Source organism: Rhinatrema bivittatum, chromosome 16 (assembly GCF_901001135.1).
Source record: "Rhinatrema bivittatum chromosome 16, aRhiBiv1.1, whole genome shotgun sequence".
In the NCBI taxonomy this organism is placed as follows: Eukaryota; Metazoa; Chordata; class Amphibia; order Gymnophiona; family Rhinatrematidae; genus Rhinatrema; species Rhinatrema bivittatum.
In genome coordinates this window covers 16,303,403-16,324,094 of record NC_042630.1, presented here as the reverse complement: position 1 = coordinate 16,324,094, position 20,692 = coordinate 16,303,403, and the positions used below count along the sequence as shown (strand labels likewise).

Here is a 20,692-nt window from a genome sequence, read left to right as displayed (position 1 = left end):
CCCTAGTCATAGTTGGTGCCTACGTTGATGTATATTTTGGTATCACTTGAAATAAAAAGACGTTATTTTTTCATACTGCACTCCTGATTTCACTCATGAAAATAATACCTCTGCAAACATAATTCTTTTTTTGTCCGTCCGGAAGCAGCCGTGAATAACTCTGCAAGCTTTACACTTTTCAGGTGAGGCGGGACATCCCTGACAACATGCAAAGTAGGTTCTTAGAGACTCAGTTCATTTCAAATTATATTTATTTGTTTTTTTACCCCCATATTTCAGCCACAATGACTTACGCGTCCCGCCAAAATAAATTTGAATATTGTTTTGTTTGAAGCGAATGTGGCAAAAGGTAGGACTGAAGTTTCAGGTCCCTAAAATTTATAAAGGGTGCATGTGAGCCAGTTTTTGGAGACAGGTTTGAAAATGCAAGGATTGACTTTACTGTAGCATTTGAAAGTGGGAGACTCCCCCTGCAGGCAGGAAGTATGTGTCGGGGGGGGGGGGGGGGAAGAATGTACAATGAAAAGTTGCACAAAAAGCAGCGAGGGCGGGACCCTCTTCACTGACTATTTTTTTTTTATAAATATGTTTTCAATCTACCCCTCACGGCCCAATGTTCTGCGACCGTTTTGGCAGAGGTCTTTTAATGTACTTTTTGTCTTCCTGTGCAATATTTTTCCCTTGTGTGAAGCTGCAGGAGACAGGGTCAGTGCAAGGAAGTTGACATTTGTGGGATGTTTTGTAATAAATTGTGTATTATTTCTACATCCATGTCTTAAATCTACTCGCATATAGCTTTTGCATATATAGGATTGCATATAGGATTGCTCCCAATACCTCATTTGTATGGCACTATATTTACTGGATGTATGCGGTGTTGTACAGGTACAGTCTCTGCTCCGTGGAGCTTACAGTCTAGTCAAGACAGGACAAACCAGAGTCCTCTCTACAGGAAATTTATATATTTCGGAATAGTGGTTGAACTCAGAAAGACTAACATTAGCGGGGGCCGGAGTTTAAGATTTAAAAGCAGCCTGAGAAAGGTGAGTTTTTAGGCTGGACCTGACGCGCTGACCCAGGGAGCCTGTCCCAGGTGTACTGTATGGCACAGCAAAGAGGAAAGCACAGAGTCGGGAGTCAGCGGCAGAGGAGAGGGGCACAGATAGGAGCGACTTGCCTGAGGAATGGAGTTTATGAGGAAGGGCGTAGGGAGGCGGAAGGGAACCCCCAACGTCTTCGTATCCCAGCTCCAGATTAGAGCTGCAACTCTTGCTTTCCCCATTCTCCTTCCGTCTGAGTAAAAATGTGGGTGAGCTACACTACATTAGAGAAACAGTCACAAAATCAAAATGTGCTCAGCTGGGCATAACGCATTTCTTTCAGGCTTTACAACCCAGCATTGGACCTGGGACCCCCTCGCCCCTTCAGACTGAAATACGTTGAACATTTTAGAATGAAAAGTTGTCGTACCTTCATGGAATTCTCTTTCCCCTTGGAGATGTTCCTGTGCCGGAGCTGGAGGTGCCACCCTTCCCTGAGACTCCCCAGGACCTGAGAGTGCACTGCAGCACTGAAAGCTTCCCCCCCCCTACACCTCTGCCCAGCTTCTTCCTGTATTTATACTGTTTGTGCCTGCCAGAGAACTCCCTCCAGACAGAATTATAATTACCGTTCGTTTCTTTATCTTAGAATCAAAAGTGTAATTATTTAATTAAGTTTTAAAAGATTCTGTTATAATTGAAGGAGCAGATGAAAGCGAAGGGGATTGTTAAGGATGGCCGAGGCCTGTCATAGATGGGATGCGATGTTCACGAATCTCTGGCACAACTATATAACTAAATATCTTATCTCAAGTACATGTCAGTCTTTAGTGTGTATGTTGTTTGACCTCAATAAATCAATGTAATTGTACGTCATATTGTAAACTGTTGTGATCTTTATTTGGAATGATGCTATATAAAGTGGCTAAATAAATAAATAAATAAATAAACTATCACCCCTGCCCCAAACACGCAGGCACATGCACAGATACACATAGCTCTGTCCATGCACCTCTATCCTGCCCTGCAGCACACGATCCATTTTTTTTATCACCTATCAGTGAGTCAGCACACTCATTCCTAAGACATAAATATTCATGAACTCGTAGCATTCTTGTCAGTGAAATCGGTAAGTTTGACTTGGTCTTTCCAGTGAACAAGTGAAACGAAACGGCGCCATGGTACTGAACTGCACACGATCCATAGTGCTGAAAGCAGAGGTGTGAGAGCCAGTCATGAGTCTTAGCAGGCTGCAATACATTTTAAAGGACCAACAATGATAATAAAAAAAAAGATGATGTGGTTACCTCACAGGTTTCCTTCTTCAGTAATTCCTTATCCTTCAGTTCCAATCCAGCCATTAGAACTGTATCGCAGACCATGAGAAATGATCCCTAAGGTGATTTATTTTCTGAACTTTCAATACTTCACTTAGTGGCTTTTCTGGCTTTTCAACTAATATCAGAATTGGGATCTTGTGCCATGAGCTCTCATTTGAAACTATCTGGGAATTTCTTTTCTCCCTGCTTCATATCCCCTCCAAACTTATTTCAGTGCTGCGATAGACCTCAGCCAGGCAATCATTGGTCCTAAATCTGGCCCACTAGTCATCACTATTGCATGATGACTGGGTCTCCCTCTCCCCCTATAAGCTGTGCATACTGCCCCCACAGCAGTTCCAGGCCTAGGGATGTTCATTCGTTTCATTTGTTTAATTCGTTTCATATGTTTCCCATTACATGTCAATTAGATGTACATTCATTTCATATGTTTCACACGTTTCATATTACATGCTTGTATAGGAAACGTATGATACAGATGAAACAAATGCACATCCCTATCCAGGCCCAGGTCAACCCAAGAGCGGAAGTACCCGAGCAGGGAACCAAACTCTGGTCCCTCAATACCGCAGTGCGCAGACACTGAGCCACCGGGCCGGTCCTCCGTCTGAGTTTTTCCATTCATTATCTAAGTGCATGCTGGATTTCAAACATAGGTAGAGTGAAACTGGATAAGACCGAAGATACCAGACTATCCAGCATCCTGTCTCTCACAGCAGCAGGCGGCAGGTGCTCAGAGGACAAGTACAAGGGAAGGGGCATGTGTGGGGTTGTCTGTTTGCTGCCATACCCTTCCAGTGTCAAGCAGGCCTGGTTTAGGGTACCTGACTGTTTTGTTAAGTAGCAAATGATTGATTTATCATCCAGAAATTTGGTCAATTTGTAGTTCTGACATTCAAATTTCTGTTTGGAGAAAGTGGGTTTGGGGAAGGGAGAGTACTGTGTGCCAAGCATCAGATTTCCTGTGGAGGAAAAATAGTGCTTGCCCCAGGGTTTGAAGTTAATTGCTATATTAAAGTACATGAGACTTTGCTTGAGATTCATTGGAGGGGTTCTTCTTTTGCACCTCTCTTCATGATTGCCATCTTAGGATAGCTTTTTGTCAATTTAAGAAGAATGTTGGACTTATTGTGCCTCTGGGAGCTTGAAAAAAAATAGTACGGGGTGAAAATATTGACAGGAGTTGGTCAGCAGGTCTGATGAAGGTCTACAAATAGTAATGTCTATCAGAGGTCTTTTTCAGCTTGTGTTGGAGCCATGACAAGAATCAAAAGCCTTATGGCCTAAATGCAGCAAACCAGAGGCTGGAACATGGAATATACCTCGTTCATTGGATGGCACTGGGCATTGTTGTATTCTGAGACTTCAAGATGAATTTCAGCAATTATCGGTTTTTGCCTTGAGGAAAGGCTGGGTTGTTAGAGGCTATGAGGCTGATTTTCAAGAGGGCTCAGCACTTGATTTAAAGTGACCTAATTAGTAGCCTAAGTATGATGCCAATATCCGGCCAAAATATAAGTATATAAATGTAGCTTTAGGAGCATTGAGGTCCCTAAAATTAGAACCGCTATTGGGATGACCTAAATTATGGTGCCTAATTTTTTTTTCCTGCCATATCCTTATCCAATTTTTAGGAGCTTTAATTTAGTTGTCATGTGGCTTAAGTTCCCTAAATTTAGGCACTGAGCTGATGGGAATTTTTATATTCAAAAGTACAGGGGCATAACTCTAGCAGTTATCAGTGGCTATCTGTTTTGTAATTGGTCCCATAGTCAGGTGATCATTTTACCAATCTTGATTCCTGGAGCACAGGATAGGACATTATGCTTGAGTCACAGTTTTTCCTGTTTAACGGGCTCTCTGTGCTCTTGTTCAGTCTGCGGTGCAGCCTTCCCACCACCAAGGACCCACAGCGAGTCCTACCTCCAGCTTTGCCAAGCTCCTCCTCGCCCAAGCTCTATTCCCATTTAACCCTATCTTGTTAGTTTCTCTATGCTGTTTCAAGGAGTCATCCCTGGCTCTCTGACCTGGCATCTATTAACTTGCTCCTTGTCTTGCAGCCTACTCAGAGTTCTCCTTGCCTTAAGGCCTCCAGAATTTCTTTTACCTTTTATCTTGCCTTGTAGCCTGTTCTGGCTTCTCCTTGCCTTGAGGCCTCCGGGTCTGCTCTTGCCTTGTACCTAGCCTTGTGGCCTATCCAGGTCTCTCCTAGCCTAGAGACCTACAAGTTTTCTACCCTGCTGCCTTCAAGCCTCAGTATTCTCTGTTCAGTGTTGTCTTGACTAGTCCTATACAGTCCTGTCCTTGTCTACTCCTGTTCTTGTGTGGTCCTGTCATGCCCTGTCCCAGTCTCAGTCTTGCACCAGTCTGGGTCTGTTTTAAGTTCCAGTCCTTGTTCTATGCCTGCTCTTGGTTCAGTTCTTAGCTTTCAGCCTGCCCAGCCTTGTTCCAGTCCACTCTAGCCTGATCTATACTTGTAGCGGTACTTGTTTCAGCTCAGCCTTTTTCAGCTTCCAGCCCACCATGTTCAGCCACTGAAATTTAAGTCCTGTTGGCCTCCAGAACTCAAGGGCTCAACCTGCGGGGGAAGGGCTAGCTAGGCAGAAGATAAACCCGGTTCCAGCCCTGTATTCCTGCCCTGCCTCTGAGAATTTGTTTCCAGATCACAGTCAGCATGACAGCTTGTGGCAATTGTACAGTGTTGTCTGCAATCCTTTAATGGGAATGCTTCACGTTTTCCTAGATTTGGTTCTCATAAATTTGTCTATTCTATCTCATGTGGGAGTAGTGTAAATTGTGCAGGGTCCATGAAAACTATTTTTTATACAGAGAAGACAAGAATACGTCTCCATGCCTGTATTAATGACCATCAGAGTTGATTACAAAAGAAGAAGTTTGAGGCTCCCTTGATAGATGTTTGCATGCAGCTTCAACACTGGAAGACCTATTTTTTTCAGTGCTGGATAAACCTCATTTTGGTATGTGGGGTGGCGAGTATAACAGGTGTAAGGGTACTTATAACCTTACTAGCAAAGTATAAGCCTTATATTCTGGTAGGAAAGGGAATCTTCTGGTAATGAGAGGTTCAAGAGAAGCTATTGAGTTTGGTGGTTGATAAGATATCCATCCCCTCAAGGGTGGGTCATTAGCCAGGAATTATTGTTCTGGGTTTAGACCACACACAATGACATTCTACCGAGGGGCTCAAACATGAGGACTAATCTCATTGGGGTCTACACTGAGAGTTACTTGAGGGGCTTATCATCTGCACACACACAGCATAACTTTGGGGGCTTGCCCAAAGTAAACCCACATACAAGCACACGCTGACTCAGTACATCTTGGTTCCAGGTCTTGATGATAATAGGTTTATTTAAGCAATGAGAAGATAGAACAGAGAATAAATAAAATCAGACAATACAGAAGAGTTAATTGCGGATAATAACTGTAAACCGCCCTGCCAGGAGAAGTCTTTTCTACTATGGTGTCTGTATGTGGGCCGAGGGTATATAAGGCAGAGACTTACGATGGAGCTTGCAGAAGACACTCTCGGAAGCCCTCTCTCCAATTGGGTGTTGCAATTTTGTCTCCCACAGATAGGGAGGTTGAGCAGGGGTAAGGAGGGAAAAGAGCAAAGGGTCCTGAATGACTAGATATCTTCTGCTGTATAGTAAACAAGATTTATTAGGAAAAACAGTGATAAATGCAAAGAACCTAAACAATGTTGATAACAATGCTGAAAATGTCTTTTATATAAAGATCTTTTTATATGTACTAAAGATGCAGCTATTCCTGAGGTGGCAGTCTGTTCAATCAAGAATGACTGTTTATAAATAAAGCTGTCAGATATGTATTCTGTAAGTAGTTTAAGGTGTTAAGTATTAACGCAAAATATGAGCAGTAAGTTCAAGAATTTAATGCTTTGTATTCACTGTTCTTTTGCAGGTGTTCCTGTTCCTGCTGCCAGGCAATAGCAAAAAGGTAGGTATCTTTTACTTTTAAGACTGTAGCTGTGTTTTGTTATTCATGTTTTCCTTTATTAAACCTTTTCTACTCAGAGTTGTCTTATAGCTGTCTCTTTCTTTGTCTGTGTAAGTATACACTCTTTGAACCTGTGTCTTTCCTGTGAGTCAGTCTAACTAGACTAAGGGCCAGATTTTCAAAAGCATTTACTCGAGCAAAACTGGTTTTTGCTCGAGTAAATACACTTTACTCAAGTAAGTGGGCTTTTCAAAATTGCTACAATATATGCCATTGAATTGTCCATAGGATTTACTCAAGTAAGTGCACTTTACTCGAGTAAATAGCTTTTGAAAATTGCTACGATAGTATGTCACATTTACATGCGTAACTCCTTTGAAAATGACCCCCTATGGGCTGTGGTGCAAGTATACTTAGCTCAAAGTCTGTAGCTTGTTTTCTTTGTTAACTGGTTCCTGTATCTTGATCCTGTATTTTGGTTCTCTCCAGGTCCTGCAATTGATGTGGATGCTGGATCTGTGATTTGTATATCTTCTTTTTTCAATGTGTTACCTATGCTTTAATTAAATAAAATGGGGAGGGACGCACTACACTCTCCACGACAATCTTCTGAAGGTGTACTTAAAAGCAGTGTTAACTCAGTGTGGTCCTGAAGACTTGTTGGTACTGTATTTCTAGTGAAAGGGAAAAATAAAAGGATAATCATTTTTCCCTATTCTCTGTGTGTGGAGAGAATAAAAAGATGGTTAGTGTATTTTACAGCAGTTGCACTGACTGTAGCACTCACATTGTTTGTGTCTGTAGCAGATTCCTTCCCTTGCACAATAACAGTGAAACAAAGGCAACTTTGCTGGTTCTCCAGTTAACTTAGATTTCCTTTGCTAAGGATTAGAAAATTCTACTGTTGTCCTGGATACATTTTAACAGTCTATGAGATTATATATTGCTGCAATCTTTACCATTGACTGGGTATAGTAAAACTCAATCTCACATAGTCTAAAAGATAAATTCTTAAATTATTCTTGAGTAAATCTCTAACAGAACAGGTGGCATCATATATATATTCACTTTAAAATTTTTCAGCAATAAAGATTATACAGTCCTATCTTAATAAGCTGAATTTGAATAAACACATGGCATCAGCTGGGCAGTTACCATTAACTAACTCTTGATTTTTATCCTCTGTACTCAGCATAAGCAATAAACCACATATACTTATTGTTTTGTTGTATTTTCTTCTTTTTGCCACTGGAACAGGACCTGGAATGGCAAGAATAATGCTTTTGCCTCTGTCCTATTCCAGCCATTTTTCCTTCCTTGTTTTCTTTCTTTCTATTACTTTCTTTTTCAACTGTGGCTTTCTTTCTTCAGCCTGCTTCAGCTGCTGCCTTCTTTCTGGCAAAAGCACATGAAGCCAAACCCTTTTTTCTGACCTGGGAGTACCCATCCTCTGCTGATAATTTCAGACAAAATAGTACCCAGGGGTCCTTGGGAGTAAAATTTACCATTACAAAAACTTTCCTTTTATTCCCTGCTTACAATAGCCAGCAGGAATGATAATTTTTGGCACAGCCTAGATCACTGAAATAACTTTCAGTAACCTTAATTCAACTGAAGTATTGCAGGAAATAGGGTATCCTTCCACTGGATTCTTCACTGAACTTTCTCACATGGAGAACACCTCATGGAATTTCTAATTTCTTGACAAGCTTCCAAGCCTGAATCTCAGCAAGGAAGACTGTGAAATCCTGAACTGGATTCTTGCTTAGATTGAAGTCCCAGCATAGGGACTTTTCCTGGCCACTTAAACATATAAAACCAGTCTTGAACAAGTGATGGGGGCTAGCACTGGTCACCCACAACTCAATCTAGTTCAAACATTTATTTTTAAACTATTTTTCCTAGGGGCCTCATGGATTTGCTTACCTGGATTCATTTTTCTCTCCATGACCCTCTCTCATATAGCTGAGCAGCAGAGGCTATCCCAGCATCCCTTGCTGCTGTCCCTGCTGTGCTCTGTCCTCCAACATGCCTCTTTCACTCCCAGGGAGGGGGGCTGTAGTAGCTTGTCATGGAGGGGCTATGATAGCTTGTTACTGCTACAGGATCTTGGTAAGTACCCTCTCCTGCTTGTCCAGTTCCCTCTTGCCTTTATTTTACTCTGTCTTAACTTTATTTAACTTTGATTTCTTTTATTTTACTTTTGTGCGGTGCTGACATAGCCTGGCCTCTTTAAGAGTCCAGGCTATGATATCATCATTGCTGGGCTGCTAGTGAATGCCGGCAGCAGCAGCCTTCTTGCTGCTTTAACAGATGATATTGGGAAAGTGACAGTACCAAAACAAAAGAGCAGCATGCTCTCTCTTCCCAGCTCTGCTCAGCACTGCTTTCTGTAGCACAGGTAACTTTTATTTAATAATATTTTTTAACCTGTTCACATAACAATCACTAAAGAGAATACCTAAAGAAATATATATAAAAATATACAGTGCACAAATAAAAACTGAACACTCATGTGATAAAATGCTCAAATGGTACTCTGGTAATTATTTTTCAATGAATTTTTGATAAACATTTATTCCCACATTTTTATGGAAAACAATAAAACATTTCTATAACAAACTGGTGAACTATTAAAATTTACACGTCAATGTATCTGAAAAAAACAAACAACTAAATGCAAAGAGTAACAACGAGGTCAATATTCAAAAGCCATTTAGACGGATAACTCACAAGGTATGCATCTAAATGGCAAATGTGGCATATTAAATCACCTATCTGCTATTGTAAGCAGGAAATTATTATAATAATTTAGTCAGATAAAAAAGGGGCATTTCAGGGGTGTTCCAAAGAGGATTCAGTTATTCGGCTAACCTAGCCAAATATCAGGTACATCCTGCTTCTGAATAGGTCTAAAGTTATCCAGCCTTGTGTAGCTGAATAATGTGCTACTTAAAAGATATCTTTAAAGATTCCCAGCTAAGTAGCACTGTCAAAAAATGAAAAAACAATTAAATGAACACAGTGGCTCATCCCCTCCCGACCCCCCCCTAAAAAAATATCTTGAAAAGATCCTGTTGGTCCATTCTCTCCTCACCCCCAACTCCTTACAATTTTAACAACACACCTCCTGTCCCAGTATATCGTAAATTATAAAATCTGGCGGTGCCCGCTCCCTTCCCACCCACCTATCCACAAGGGTATACTATACTGTAGCGCCACATCTCCTTCCTCTGCCCCTGTCAATCTCCTGCAGTACTTTAAATTAGATTGCCGGGGGCAAGGGACCCTTCGGCTTACGTTTCCAGTGCTGTCTCTCTTAGCTCCCAGCAATCTAATTGAAGTTATCTGGTTGGGGGAAGGGAGTGGGAGAGCTACGATCTGATAAACCTTTGCTGGTGGGTAGGAGGGAAAGGGGGGGGGGGGGGGTACAGCCTGATTTGATAATTTACGATACACAGTAAATATTGCTTAGTTAGAAACAGCTTCAACTCTAAAAACATTATTTGACATAATAATAAAATGATACAGAATGAGGGAGTATGATGGATTCTTAGATGGACTTTATGTTCTTAGTTCTGGGTCCTTTCCCTAACAGTTGCTCTCTGGTATTCCTGTCAGGTCTTAATAACATGATGTAACATTTGGGGAAAAAAATACAAACTAGTAACCCTGTGCTGGAAGAGATGATCCCAAAGACTTCCATAGCAACCATGTCCTTCCCCTGGGTACTCAGATAGCCTGGGATGAAGGACAGCCAGACGCTTAGGAACACGAGCATGCTAAATGTGATCCATTTGGCCTCATTGAAACTGTCAGGCAACTTGCGTGCAAGGAAGGCCACCAGGAAGCTGACACATGCCAAGAACCCCATGTATCCCAGCATGCACCAAAAAGCAACATCTGAGCATTCATTGCACTGCCATATGATAATGCCAATCTTCAGCTTTATGTTCTTCTCTGGAAAAGGAGAACAGAGTAATATCCAGGTACCACAGATGAAGACCTGAGGAAGCATGGATGCAGAAATGATCACAAAGGGCACCTGGGGTCCCAAGCACCCCCTCAAGTTACTGTTGGGTTTGGTGGCATTGAAGGCAATGATCACCATGATGGTCTTGGCCAACACACAAGAGACACAGAGGACAAAAATGATCCCAAAGGCAAGTTGACGGAACAAGCAGGTCCTTGGCTGAGGTTCTCCAATAAAGAGCAGAGAACAGAGAAAACTCAGCACCAGGGCTCCCAGGAGAAGGAAGGAGAGCTCCCGGTTATTGGCTTTTGCAATAGGGGTATCTCGGTACTTGATGAATATACACAATATGGCAGCTGTGATGATAGAGCAGCAAATGGCAACAGTTGCCAAAATGGTACCCAAGTCTTCTTGATAGGAAAGGAATTCTATTATCTTTGGAGCACATTCGCTTCTTCTGTCATTGGGCCATTGGTCGCTTGAACATTGCCAACATATATTGGAATCTAAAAATGAGAAAATCAAGTGTATGATGAGAAATCTTCCCCCTGCCTTGGTAATAAGAGAATCTTTCTACTATTGTCTCCTTGCTCATCATGGCAGTACCTTTCAGAGTTATATATAACATTCTTATCTCTATTCTACCAGTAGTCTGTAATATAATTTGGAATGTACTAAATTATTTTTCAGAACTTGTTTGTAAATTAGAAATTTCAGCAAAGACATCAGTCATGTAACTGGGTGAAGTCATAAAAATGGAGCAATTATCTTGGCTATGGGACTTGAGGATCTTCTGGTAGCTATACGGGAGGAGCTGCTTATATCACTTGGTGGTATACTACTGCATATAGAGCCTGATTAATGTCAGGTTTATTCTACATCAATCACAAATATTATTGGAGAATATTTATATTGATAGTGGCATGGTAACCCTCAGAAGTTCACCTTCCATGCCTCGTGCATGCTCTTCAGCAGACATCACAGTAGTAGCAATTATAGAACAAGCTTCTGAACGTAAGAGATTCATGATCCTGTTTGAGTGCAATTGTGAATGTCATGTGCACATTCCAGCTTTCACTAAATCTTATTGGGCCCAATATTCAAAGCGCGTTCAGTGCTATTTAGCTGAATAAGAAGGACTTATGCAGCTAAGTACCAGCCGCTGAATATGCGCCTCTGATCAGCGGCTGCTGCTTAGCCTTATAAGTCCTTTATACAGCTAAAATTTACATGCACAAAAAGCAGGCATGTACTGGGTGGATAGAAAGTGGAGCAAGTTATCCATATAACTTATAGGGGTAACTACTGATATTCGGAGTTAGCTGCATAAGTTTACATCTAAGCCTAGATGCCCCATAGAGCAGATCCAAACTTTGCCAGATTGCCTTATCCAGCTAAGTGCCCACATATACACATATATTCAACGGCTTTGCTGAGCAGCTGAATATACATCGTAACTTATCTGGATTAGTCATATTTAATTAATTAATTAATGAATTACTTACTGTGTTTTGTATACAGTCATTCGGTTTCACCATCTGGCTAAGATACTTAATTGGCCAACGCTGAATATCATGCCCAATATTTTTTGTTTTCAAAAGTGGTGGCTTAAGCTCATGAGCTGAATTTGATTCTCTATTAGTAAGTGCCACCGTAATTTTTTGACTTGTTTTTAAGTGGAATTGGTCATTCAAGAGTCAGCAGATCACAGATCCATTTGTGATGTCATGACAAAATCTAACTGGCGATAAAACTATTATTTTCAGCTACACAAAATCCAATAAACGCCGTGATCCTCCATTGTCTACCTGTCGTGTTGGAAATCTCTCCCTCGGCACATGGGAGGCAGTCGAAGCAGCAGAGGGGATGTCCCTTTTGAGCTGCCTTCCTGTACCCAGGGGGGCAACTCTCGCTGCACACAGAGCACGGCACCTGAGGTTGGGAGGAGGAAGAGAGGGAAGGAAACCTTTTCTTTAGCTCTCTATATTTTTAAATCTAGATTTGAAGGGCTGAGATGAAAGATATCTCACTCATAGGATGAGAATTTAACATTTGTTGGAAATTGGAGGTGCTCACCCCAGCACTTTTTTCCACTCTTTCTCATGTGGACCTCAGCACTCTTGTCGTCTATCCACAGCATATGCCAAATCCCTCTCAGCCTGGCCCCACAACCATCCTCCCTCTCTAGCCTAACCCCTTAACACTCTGACACTTCTCCCCAGCCTGACCTAGCAATCTCTTCATCAATCTGATCCCTATATTCTCTTCCCTCCTCTCCAGCCTGACCCCAGTGTACTCTGACACACTTAGTTAATCTGAATTCAGCACTCTTTCCCACCTCCCCAGCATGACCCCAGCATTCTCATCCTCCCCATCCATTCCGACATCTGGCACACTCCAACTCTCCTTCCCAGCTTGATCCCAGCACTCTTGCCCCCTTATGCAGCACATATGCCTCTCAGCAGCCTGTGCAAGTGTGTATCAGTCACACTGATACACACTTGTGCACCCTGCCAGTCCTCACTTTAGACTACACGTATTCTATATTTTGATTATTATCATTTTTATGATGCTATTGGATGTATGCAGCACTGTACGATGGAGATAAGTCTCTGCCCCAAAGATCTAGCAAGGTTGATACCTGTGGCAATGAGAGATAATCACTGGGCTACCTGTGGCAATGAGAGATAATCACTGGCTACTCTTCTTCTATAAGACTGAAGGCCCCAGCTGTGGGCACCAGGTGGTTGGTTCTGTTATGGATACTCCGGATCCTGCCACCAGTACAATGGTTACACACATTATTGATATTCATGCCTTCTATTGACCTTTGCGCTTTTTAACCCACATAATGGTCTTTGAAAATTGTTCTCTTGGGTGGGGGAGGAGGAGATAATTTTATAGCATCTCATATTAAGCAGCCTGCAAATTTGTGTATGAGATGCACCAATTTTCGAAGTAAAGTTCACTCTGAAATTTTTCTCACCTAAACAACTCGCATACAACGATTACACCCTACTGAGCTGTACGCAGATATTTTCCGGGAAAAATTTACATGCAAACATTCCAAAAATCCAAAATTATGCGTATTGGTCCTGGCTAAACTTATGCACCAAACAGGCAGTGCTGCATATTTATTTATTTATAGTTTTTTTATACCGGTATTCATGGGTACATCATATCGGTTTATAGAGAACTTGACAGAACTTACATTAAGCAAGGGAGGGGAGAACAGGGGACGTCAGAGGACACAGAATGCTGTATCCAACAGAATAAGGAGAGTTAACTTTATCTACAGGGGAGATAGAATAATATACAATTGGAATATCCAGCAGGCAATTTGAAAAAGTCAATTTCTATGGGCAAAACACTGTTTTACCCGTGGGAAAGCTTTTGAAAATTACCTTCCTTGACTATCTCCTACCATGGTGACTGAATAGTCTTTCATGCTTAGCCTGCAGACCCCCATGCTTCACCTACAATAAATCAACACATTCCATGGTGAACTACGGAATACGATGTCAGGAAAGGATCCTATGGCCTGTCTACACTGCCTAATTTTTTTCTGATATTTTCTAAGGCTAGTCCTGCTTCTTTCTCCTTGGAGCCTCATATCCTGACTCTCTTGTTCTAGAGCATCCTTTCTATTGAAAAAGATTTTCCTCTCATGCATTAGTTATAGCTTTGAGGTATTTCAGTGTCTGCTGTGTATCATGTCCCCCTGCTTCTCTTCTCCTCTTGCAAATATGTATTTGGGACCTTTTATCTTTTGTCATGGGGCTTGTGGTGCAGACCATGCACCATTTCATCTGGGCTGAGGGTGTGTCTTCTTGAAATTAATGACCCAGGATATGATAGCGGTAAATTAAATTTTAGAATGCATAAGGGTTTACAGGAGTCTATTGCTGGTACTAATGATTGGATAATGCTGAGGTGTCTTTATATGTTATGCCACTGAGATTGTTGGTCATGTTGGGACATGATTAAAGAGTAAATTTTCAAACACTTAGTCAGCACTTATGGGCTGCAAATAACGAGTTATAGGTTGCTATACATTCTTATGTGGATTTTCATCTTCCAAGTAAACAAATAAGCGTGGGAGTAGCTTGCTTGTTGCGGCGGTTACTACCCCAAACCAATTAAGCCTGATACTTCACTTTTAATGCATATCCAGCGTAGATCTCTGCTTCAACGGCAGGGGGGAATGAAGATAAGAGGATTTACATTCAGTGAACAACCAACAAGGACTGAATTGCACAGTCTGGGTAAACAAATAAGCATGGGAGTAGCTTGTTTGTTGTGGTGGTTACTACCCTGAACCAATTAAACCTGTTACTTCACTTGGAAAGCATATCCAGCACAGCTCACTGCTTCAACGGCAGGGGGAATGAAGAAATAGGATTTACATCCAGACAATATCTAACAAGGCATTGATCTGAGCAGTATGAGTATACAAACATCGGGGTAACTTGCTCGATACGACGGTTACTACCCTCAAACATTAAGCCTTATACTTCACTTTGATGCAGCTCCAACACTGCTCTCTGCATCAATGGAGATTAGAATAAAAAAGTTACCAATAAGGCCCCTAAACTCAGCGGTCAGAGTAACAGATAAGTATGAGAAAATAAGTGTGAAAGCTTGTTGGGCAGACTGGATGGGCCTATTGGTCCTCTTCTGCCGTCATTTCTATGTTTCTATGTAAATATATATTTATAGGCTCGTTGCATGCATAAATTTGGCCTCATAAAAAAGGTATTTTGGGTATGTGTTATGGATTTACAAGTGTAGCTTGAATGGCATGCCATTTCTGCTTATAACTTAATCAGCCATTTTGAAATAGGAAAAATTTATTTATTTATTTATTTATTTATTTATTTATTTATTTAACATATTTCTATACTGGTTTTCATGAAGGGATTCATATCAAACCGGTTTACATGGAACTTAGGGATTAACTAATTAACCAAACCAGAGAGCCGAAGCATAGTTACACATAACAAGGAGATTGAACTTGGGGGCTAGAGTAGCCAGGAAGTAGAAAGACAAAATTAACTAGAGGTAAAAATACATATGAAGAGTACTGGGGCTAGTGCGGGCATCCCATTCGTTGGGCTGAGTCTGGATTGACACTTTAGAAATTAGGGGAAGGCTTGGAGGAAAAGCCAACTCTTAAGTTTTCTTCGGAAGGTAAGAAGGCAGGGTTCCGTGATAACCGACATAATAACCTGATATTCAGACTCAATGTGTGTGCACCACTTGTGTTTGAAATTGTATTTGTAACTTTGCAGCTAGGCAAATTACTGAATATGGAATTTACCCTCCAAGAACATTGGGAGATTACCACAAAAAAATCCAACACTCACTATTGCTGTAGAATTTAGACACAAAAAATAAACATTCATGCATTTCTGCTGAGAATCCTAAGAACGCATAGATTTACTAGAAGGCATCTCAGCTACTTATAGCTATCTTAAGGATAAAATAAATTGACTTTATAACAATTGCATCCCTTGGCACTTTACAAAGCAGGAGAAATGGCAACAAGGGAGTAAGGTCAAGCAGAGGGAACTTAAGTAGCCCACTCTATGCCATTCCATGAGAAAGTGGTATTTGATAACTGCCCTAATTCTATAGGACCTCTGTAAGGCACAGTAAACATTAGGAAGTTTGCTGCTGGGACAATGAATAAGAAGTGTTTGAAGAGGGCACGTCAGAGAGGCTACATGATTTGCTCAAGACAGAGCACCAGGCATCATAAAAAAAGGTGTAAGAAGATTCCTGCTTCCTCATGCTTTGCATACATTGGTCCTTGTACCTCTCCATGTTGTGAGTTCCATCGGATAACGCTGATGTTAATGGACAGCTCCTGCCCTTTGGGTGCCCTAGAGTCAAAGCGTCCCACCTTCACTTCTTGGATGGTGCCATCAGGCTGCTGCTGCCAGTTGATAATGTCATACACAGCAGGGGGGTTGCCCTCACTGTCGAAATATATCTCCTCACCTATCTTGTTTCTGAAGTGAACCTTTTTCAAGTAATGTAGGAGCTGGAGATGAAAAATGCTAAGCGTCATGCTCATTGTGTAGGCAGGCCATGCAACAGTTAAACATTTTGTTCATTTTAACTAGGTTAACTTCATGCTCCTAAAGGACCCTGAGCTAATATCACTGGAAATGTAAATTCTTCCTATATGTAGAGAGATTGGTCATAGCAGTGGACGTTTCTGCAGTCAGTTGTTCCTCGATGGTGATTCAGCTCTGCTCTAGAGAGCCCTACTTGAGGGCTCAGAAGGTAGAATGACTAAAGAATATTTACTTAGTTGTTCACACATATAGTCAAAATATAAAGCTTCATGCTAAACCTCACCTGCCATGGTTTGAAAGTGTGGCTGTTGGCACATGTTCTGTTGGTGAAGGGTCCTTCCCCTGGCACACAGGTGCTCATATCCCATAAGGCGTGAGCTATGGAATAAACGGCATTGTAGATATTGTAGCTGATGCTTGTGTCAAACTCACGTGGAATTTGACCTCTAAACTCTTGTAGCTTCTCGGCTCCAGTGCACATGATTCTGGATACACTGCCATTCACGTTGGCCAATGTGGTCAAGTTATCCTTGTCAGGCCAGTGACAACTGAAAATCTCCTTCCATAGTGATTTGATAAATAGGTCACTGGGAGAGGTAGAAGGATGAAGCTTGAGAAGGAACTCCTTGAACCCTGGCATCTCACCTTCGTGAACTCCAAACCCGAGTGTACCGCTCAACATATAGTTGTATTCTTTCTTTAAAAGATGGAAGACACTTGAGAAGCTGTCAGAAACAATCCATATCTTATCAGTAATGTTCAGTCTGTGTATTTCCTCTATTACAGGCATGAAATAAGTGTTTGAGGAATAAACCAATATGACTTTAGCTGATGATCCCTTGACCATCTCCATGATAAGCATGATTTTTGTGGCAGGGGAAACCAATGGAAATATTTCATGAAAGGCGACACAGATGCCCAGCATTGAGAGCTTCTCTTTCAAGAGCTGGGATCCTAGTGTACCGTAGTCTCCTGCACTAGACAGCAGCCCCACCCATGTCCAGCCAAAGTGGGCTACCATCTGAGCCATCCCCAGTGCCTGGATATCATCACTGGGAAGCATCCGGAGAAAGGATGGAAACTGGAACTTGTCACTCAGCAGGGGACTTGTTGATTTATAACTTATCTGAAAGAGTAAAGAGTTCAGAGTAGGAGAGGAAAGGTCAGATCTTCTGAAAAAACAGGCAGCTGAAATTTTCTAAAAAGCAAAACATTGTATTATTTTTATTATAGGCATCGTTATTCTGTTTTTATGCCAACCTTGGGTAGATACAGCAAGAGAGGTCCTATAACTGGAAATTAAAGGAGTTTGATCATTTTGAAGGTGCTGTCTAATGCTGCTAAGCTAACTCAGTTAGTCCTATTCTCTGGTGATATTTTTTTCTATTTTCTGCCTTTGGCAAAACTCTTCTTGAGAGTAAGTTAAAGGAATATCTTTTCTCACTATTTCATTAGAAATGGTTTTATGAGTCTTGGACTTCATGTCACACTAGATTATTGCAGCATCAAGCTTGATGCTGAATGAGGATAGCTCAGATAAGGAGGCCATGTCTTACCTGGGGGAACCTGTAAATCCCTAGCACCCAAGCCATAGTAATGGAGATGGTGGATCTAGATTCTCCGATGATGCCTGCCAGTGATGCTTGATTCGGCAAGCGGTAGTTTAAGACAGGTTTCTCTTGCCCTGTCAGCATCCACATGGTGCCCTTCAGGGATCTAGTAATCGAGTAGCAGGTATCATAGATCTGGAAACCCAGGCTAATGTTGGGGAGGAGGGTTTGATCTTGGTTGATTTCATTGATGGAGAACACCATGGCTTGCACCCAGCCATATGCCTTGGTGTTTAATCTGAAAAGTAAAGGGAAATCCACATTCAGACAGTATATGATGGTCATCATCAAGTCACTTTTGGTTGCCTCAGGTTTATTTGTTTCTGTTTTGTGACTTCCAGATCATATCTGCCTTATATTAAGTCTTTGTTTACTTTAAGTTCTAATGCACTGCTTTGTCTCTCTTGTCATCGCGGTTTCCTTAAGGAACACAAAATATCTACTCTCTTTCTACAACTGCTGAATCATACAGTGATGATTAAGATTATCAGACTTGGTTGGGTTTCGGGGATTGTCTCCACACTGAGAAGCTTGTTTCTAGAAGCCATTTGTCCCTGGCTATATCCCCAAATCCTCAGGCAGTTAGCAGCTACCTCCTCTCCCTAACCACAAGAAGGATGAGGCAAATTAGTGCCACAGGGGCAGGGGGCAAGGATCTCATCTCCCCATTAATCATTGCTAGAAGGGTGGGGATGCCGAGGAGAGACTGGGGAGGAGGAGGAAGGATGGAGAACAGTGGAGGAGAGAAAGAACAAGAAGAGAAAGGGGAAAAATACAGCAGGAGGAGAGGAGGGAGATAAAGATGGCAAAGAGCAGAAGGGAAGGAAGGAGAGATAAGTGGGAGAAAGGAGGAATGGCAGAGAAAATGGTAAGACCTAGGGTGGCAAAACTCTTGAGGGCAGCAGGCTGGCTGTAGAGCTGAGTCTCGCTCAGCAAAGGACAACTCTCTGCTTCCTGGTCCAGCTCCTTCCCTCCCAGGCAGCATGCAGGGAACAGGAGGGGAGCATGGGTCTGGAGTAGACAGAGCAAAGAGGATCATTCTGGGGAGGAATTGAATGGGAGGTCCCTGGGGGATAAGAGGGGATCGGTTATGGGGATGGGGGTGGGTATATGTCTATGTGGGGAGAGAGGGGAATGAGGGAGAGAAGCAATGTGTGTGTGTGTGTAAGTAAGAAGGGATTGGTGCTGGGTGTGTGGGTCAGGCTGGGTGAGAGGTTAGAGAAGGGATGCATGAGGGAGTAAGACCAGAGCACAGTCAGGACACCTGCCTCTTCCTCACCTCCTGCACCCCTCTCCTCCCACCACAGTTCAAATCCTCTCTCCTTTGACCTTGAATTCTGTCCCCCCGGATCCAGCAGCCTCTGATCCTTCCTACCTCCCCCTTCTCCCCCAGATACTGGAACCCATACCCAACCTCTCCTTTTTGCTCAGTCCCAGAATTTCCTTCCCTCTCATTACTCTTCTCCCATGCCAGATTCTTGATTTCACCCAACACACACCTCGCTCCTCCCCATCTCTGGTCCTCTCTCTCTTTCTTATCACCCCAGCCCTGGTCCTCCTCCCTTCCTGTCCTCTTCCCTTGCCCTCACCCTCTCCCCATCCCTGATATTTATTCATTATTCTAATACTTGAGATGCCTTTTTCTCACCCAATGAAAGGAAAATAAATAATGCACACAAAAGGGAAAGTTTCATCTTACGTATCGCAGAGATCGGGCTGACAAGTGATCCAGTTGTCTGATTTCAGGCAGTTGATGTGCACTGGAATTATTCCTCCTATCAGGATGTCCCCATCCCGCGTGAAGCCCACCTCTTTTTGGCTCTGGAGGGTGCAGCCCGGGGTCAGGGGCGGAGCAGAACAGAGAGGAGGGAGCATCGCCAGCAGAACCATCAACCCAAGAAGTGCCATGATGCTGTCTGGATTATGGGACAGGCTGAGGAAATATTAATAATCGATAGAAACACTTGAGACAGTCAGAAGTGGGGGGTGGGGGTGGGAAGGGGCGGTTCAGTAGCACACAATGGAAAAATTGTCAGCCTGCAAACTCCTGATGTGCAGATTCTGGAGTGCCAAGAAAGGTCACTCTATAGGATGCAGGATATAAGGATCAGTCCCTGGAGGCTCCTGCTGAGTGGCCAAAAACCAACGGTTTAATTTTCACCAAAAACAATGAAACCCAAGCCCCCCCACCCCCCCGGCTCTATATATGTTTATGTATATATCAAGTATTGACAAGACTCCAACCGTGATGATGCAATACACACGCTCGCGAGGCTGTAAGTACGTGTTGAAGCTCAAGTAAGGCAAGTGCAATCCCAACAGAATGGTTTGTGATAATAATTTGCTTTTTCAGAAATTAAAATAAAAATAATTGTCAAAACTAGAGGGTGGTTGCGCTCCTGAGGTTATCCTATAAGGTATGTGAATCATTTGAATTACATGTTTATTATTTATACAGCAGCCTTTTCTTTTGTTCCATTCTTTATTATTTATGTTATATTGCAGATTTGGAATAGTATTTGGTCCCTCCCGATGCAGCCACCACGAAACACGGGACCATGTCGGGGGACTTTAAATGTTGGACTGTTACTGTGAATGGAGTTGCTGGATTGAATGAATTGTGAATTTCAACAATAAATACAATTGATATTATTGAATGGGACTT

General features: G+C 42.2%; 1 protein-coding gene across 1 annotated transcript; it reads right to left on the bottom strand.

Annotated features, from left to right (window-relative positions):
* Positions 1-9,914: 9,914 nt before the first annotated feature.
* LOC115077443 (extracellular calcium-sensing receptor-like) lies at positions 9,915-19,935 on the bottom strand. The gene is made up of 6 exons (XM_029579734.1): positions 19,727-19,935; positions 17,974-18,265; positions 16,701-17,543; positions 16,153-16,380; positions 13,759-13,810; positions 9,915-10,840 (listed from the first exon to the last, which is right to left on the bottom strand). The coding sequence occupies exons 1-6, from the start codon at positions 19,933-19,935 to the stop codon at positions 9,915-9,917; spliced, it is 2,550 nt and encodes an 849-aa protein (XP_029435594.1).
* Between the last annotated feature and the right edge of the window lie 757 nt (positions 19,936-20,692).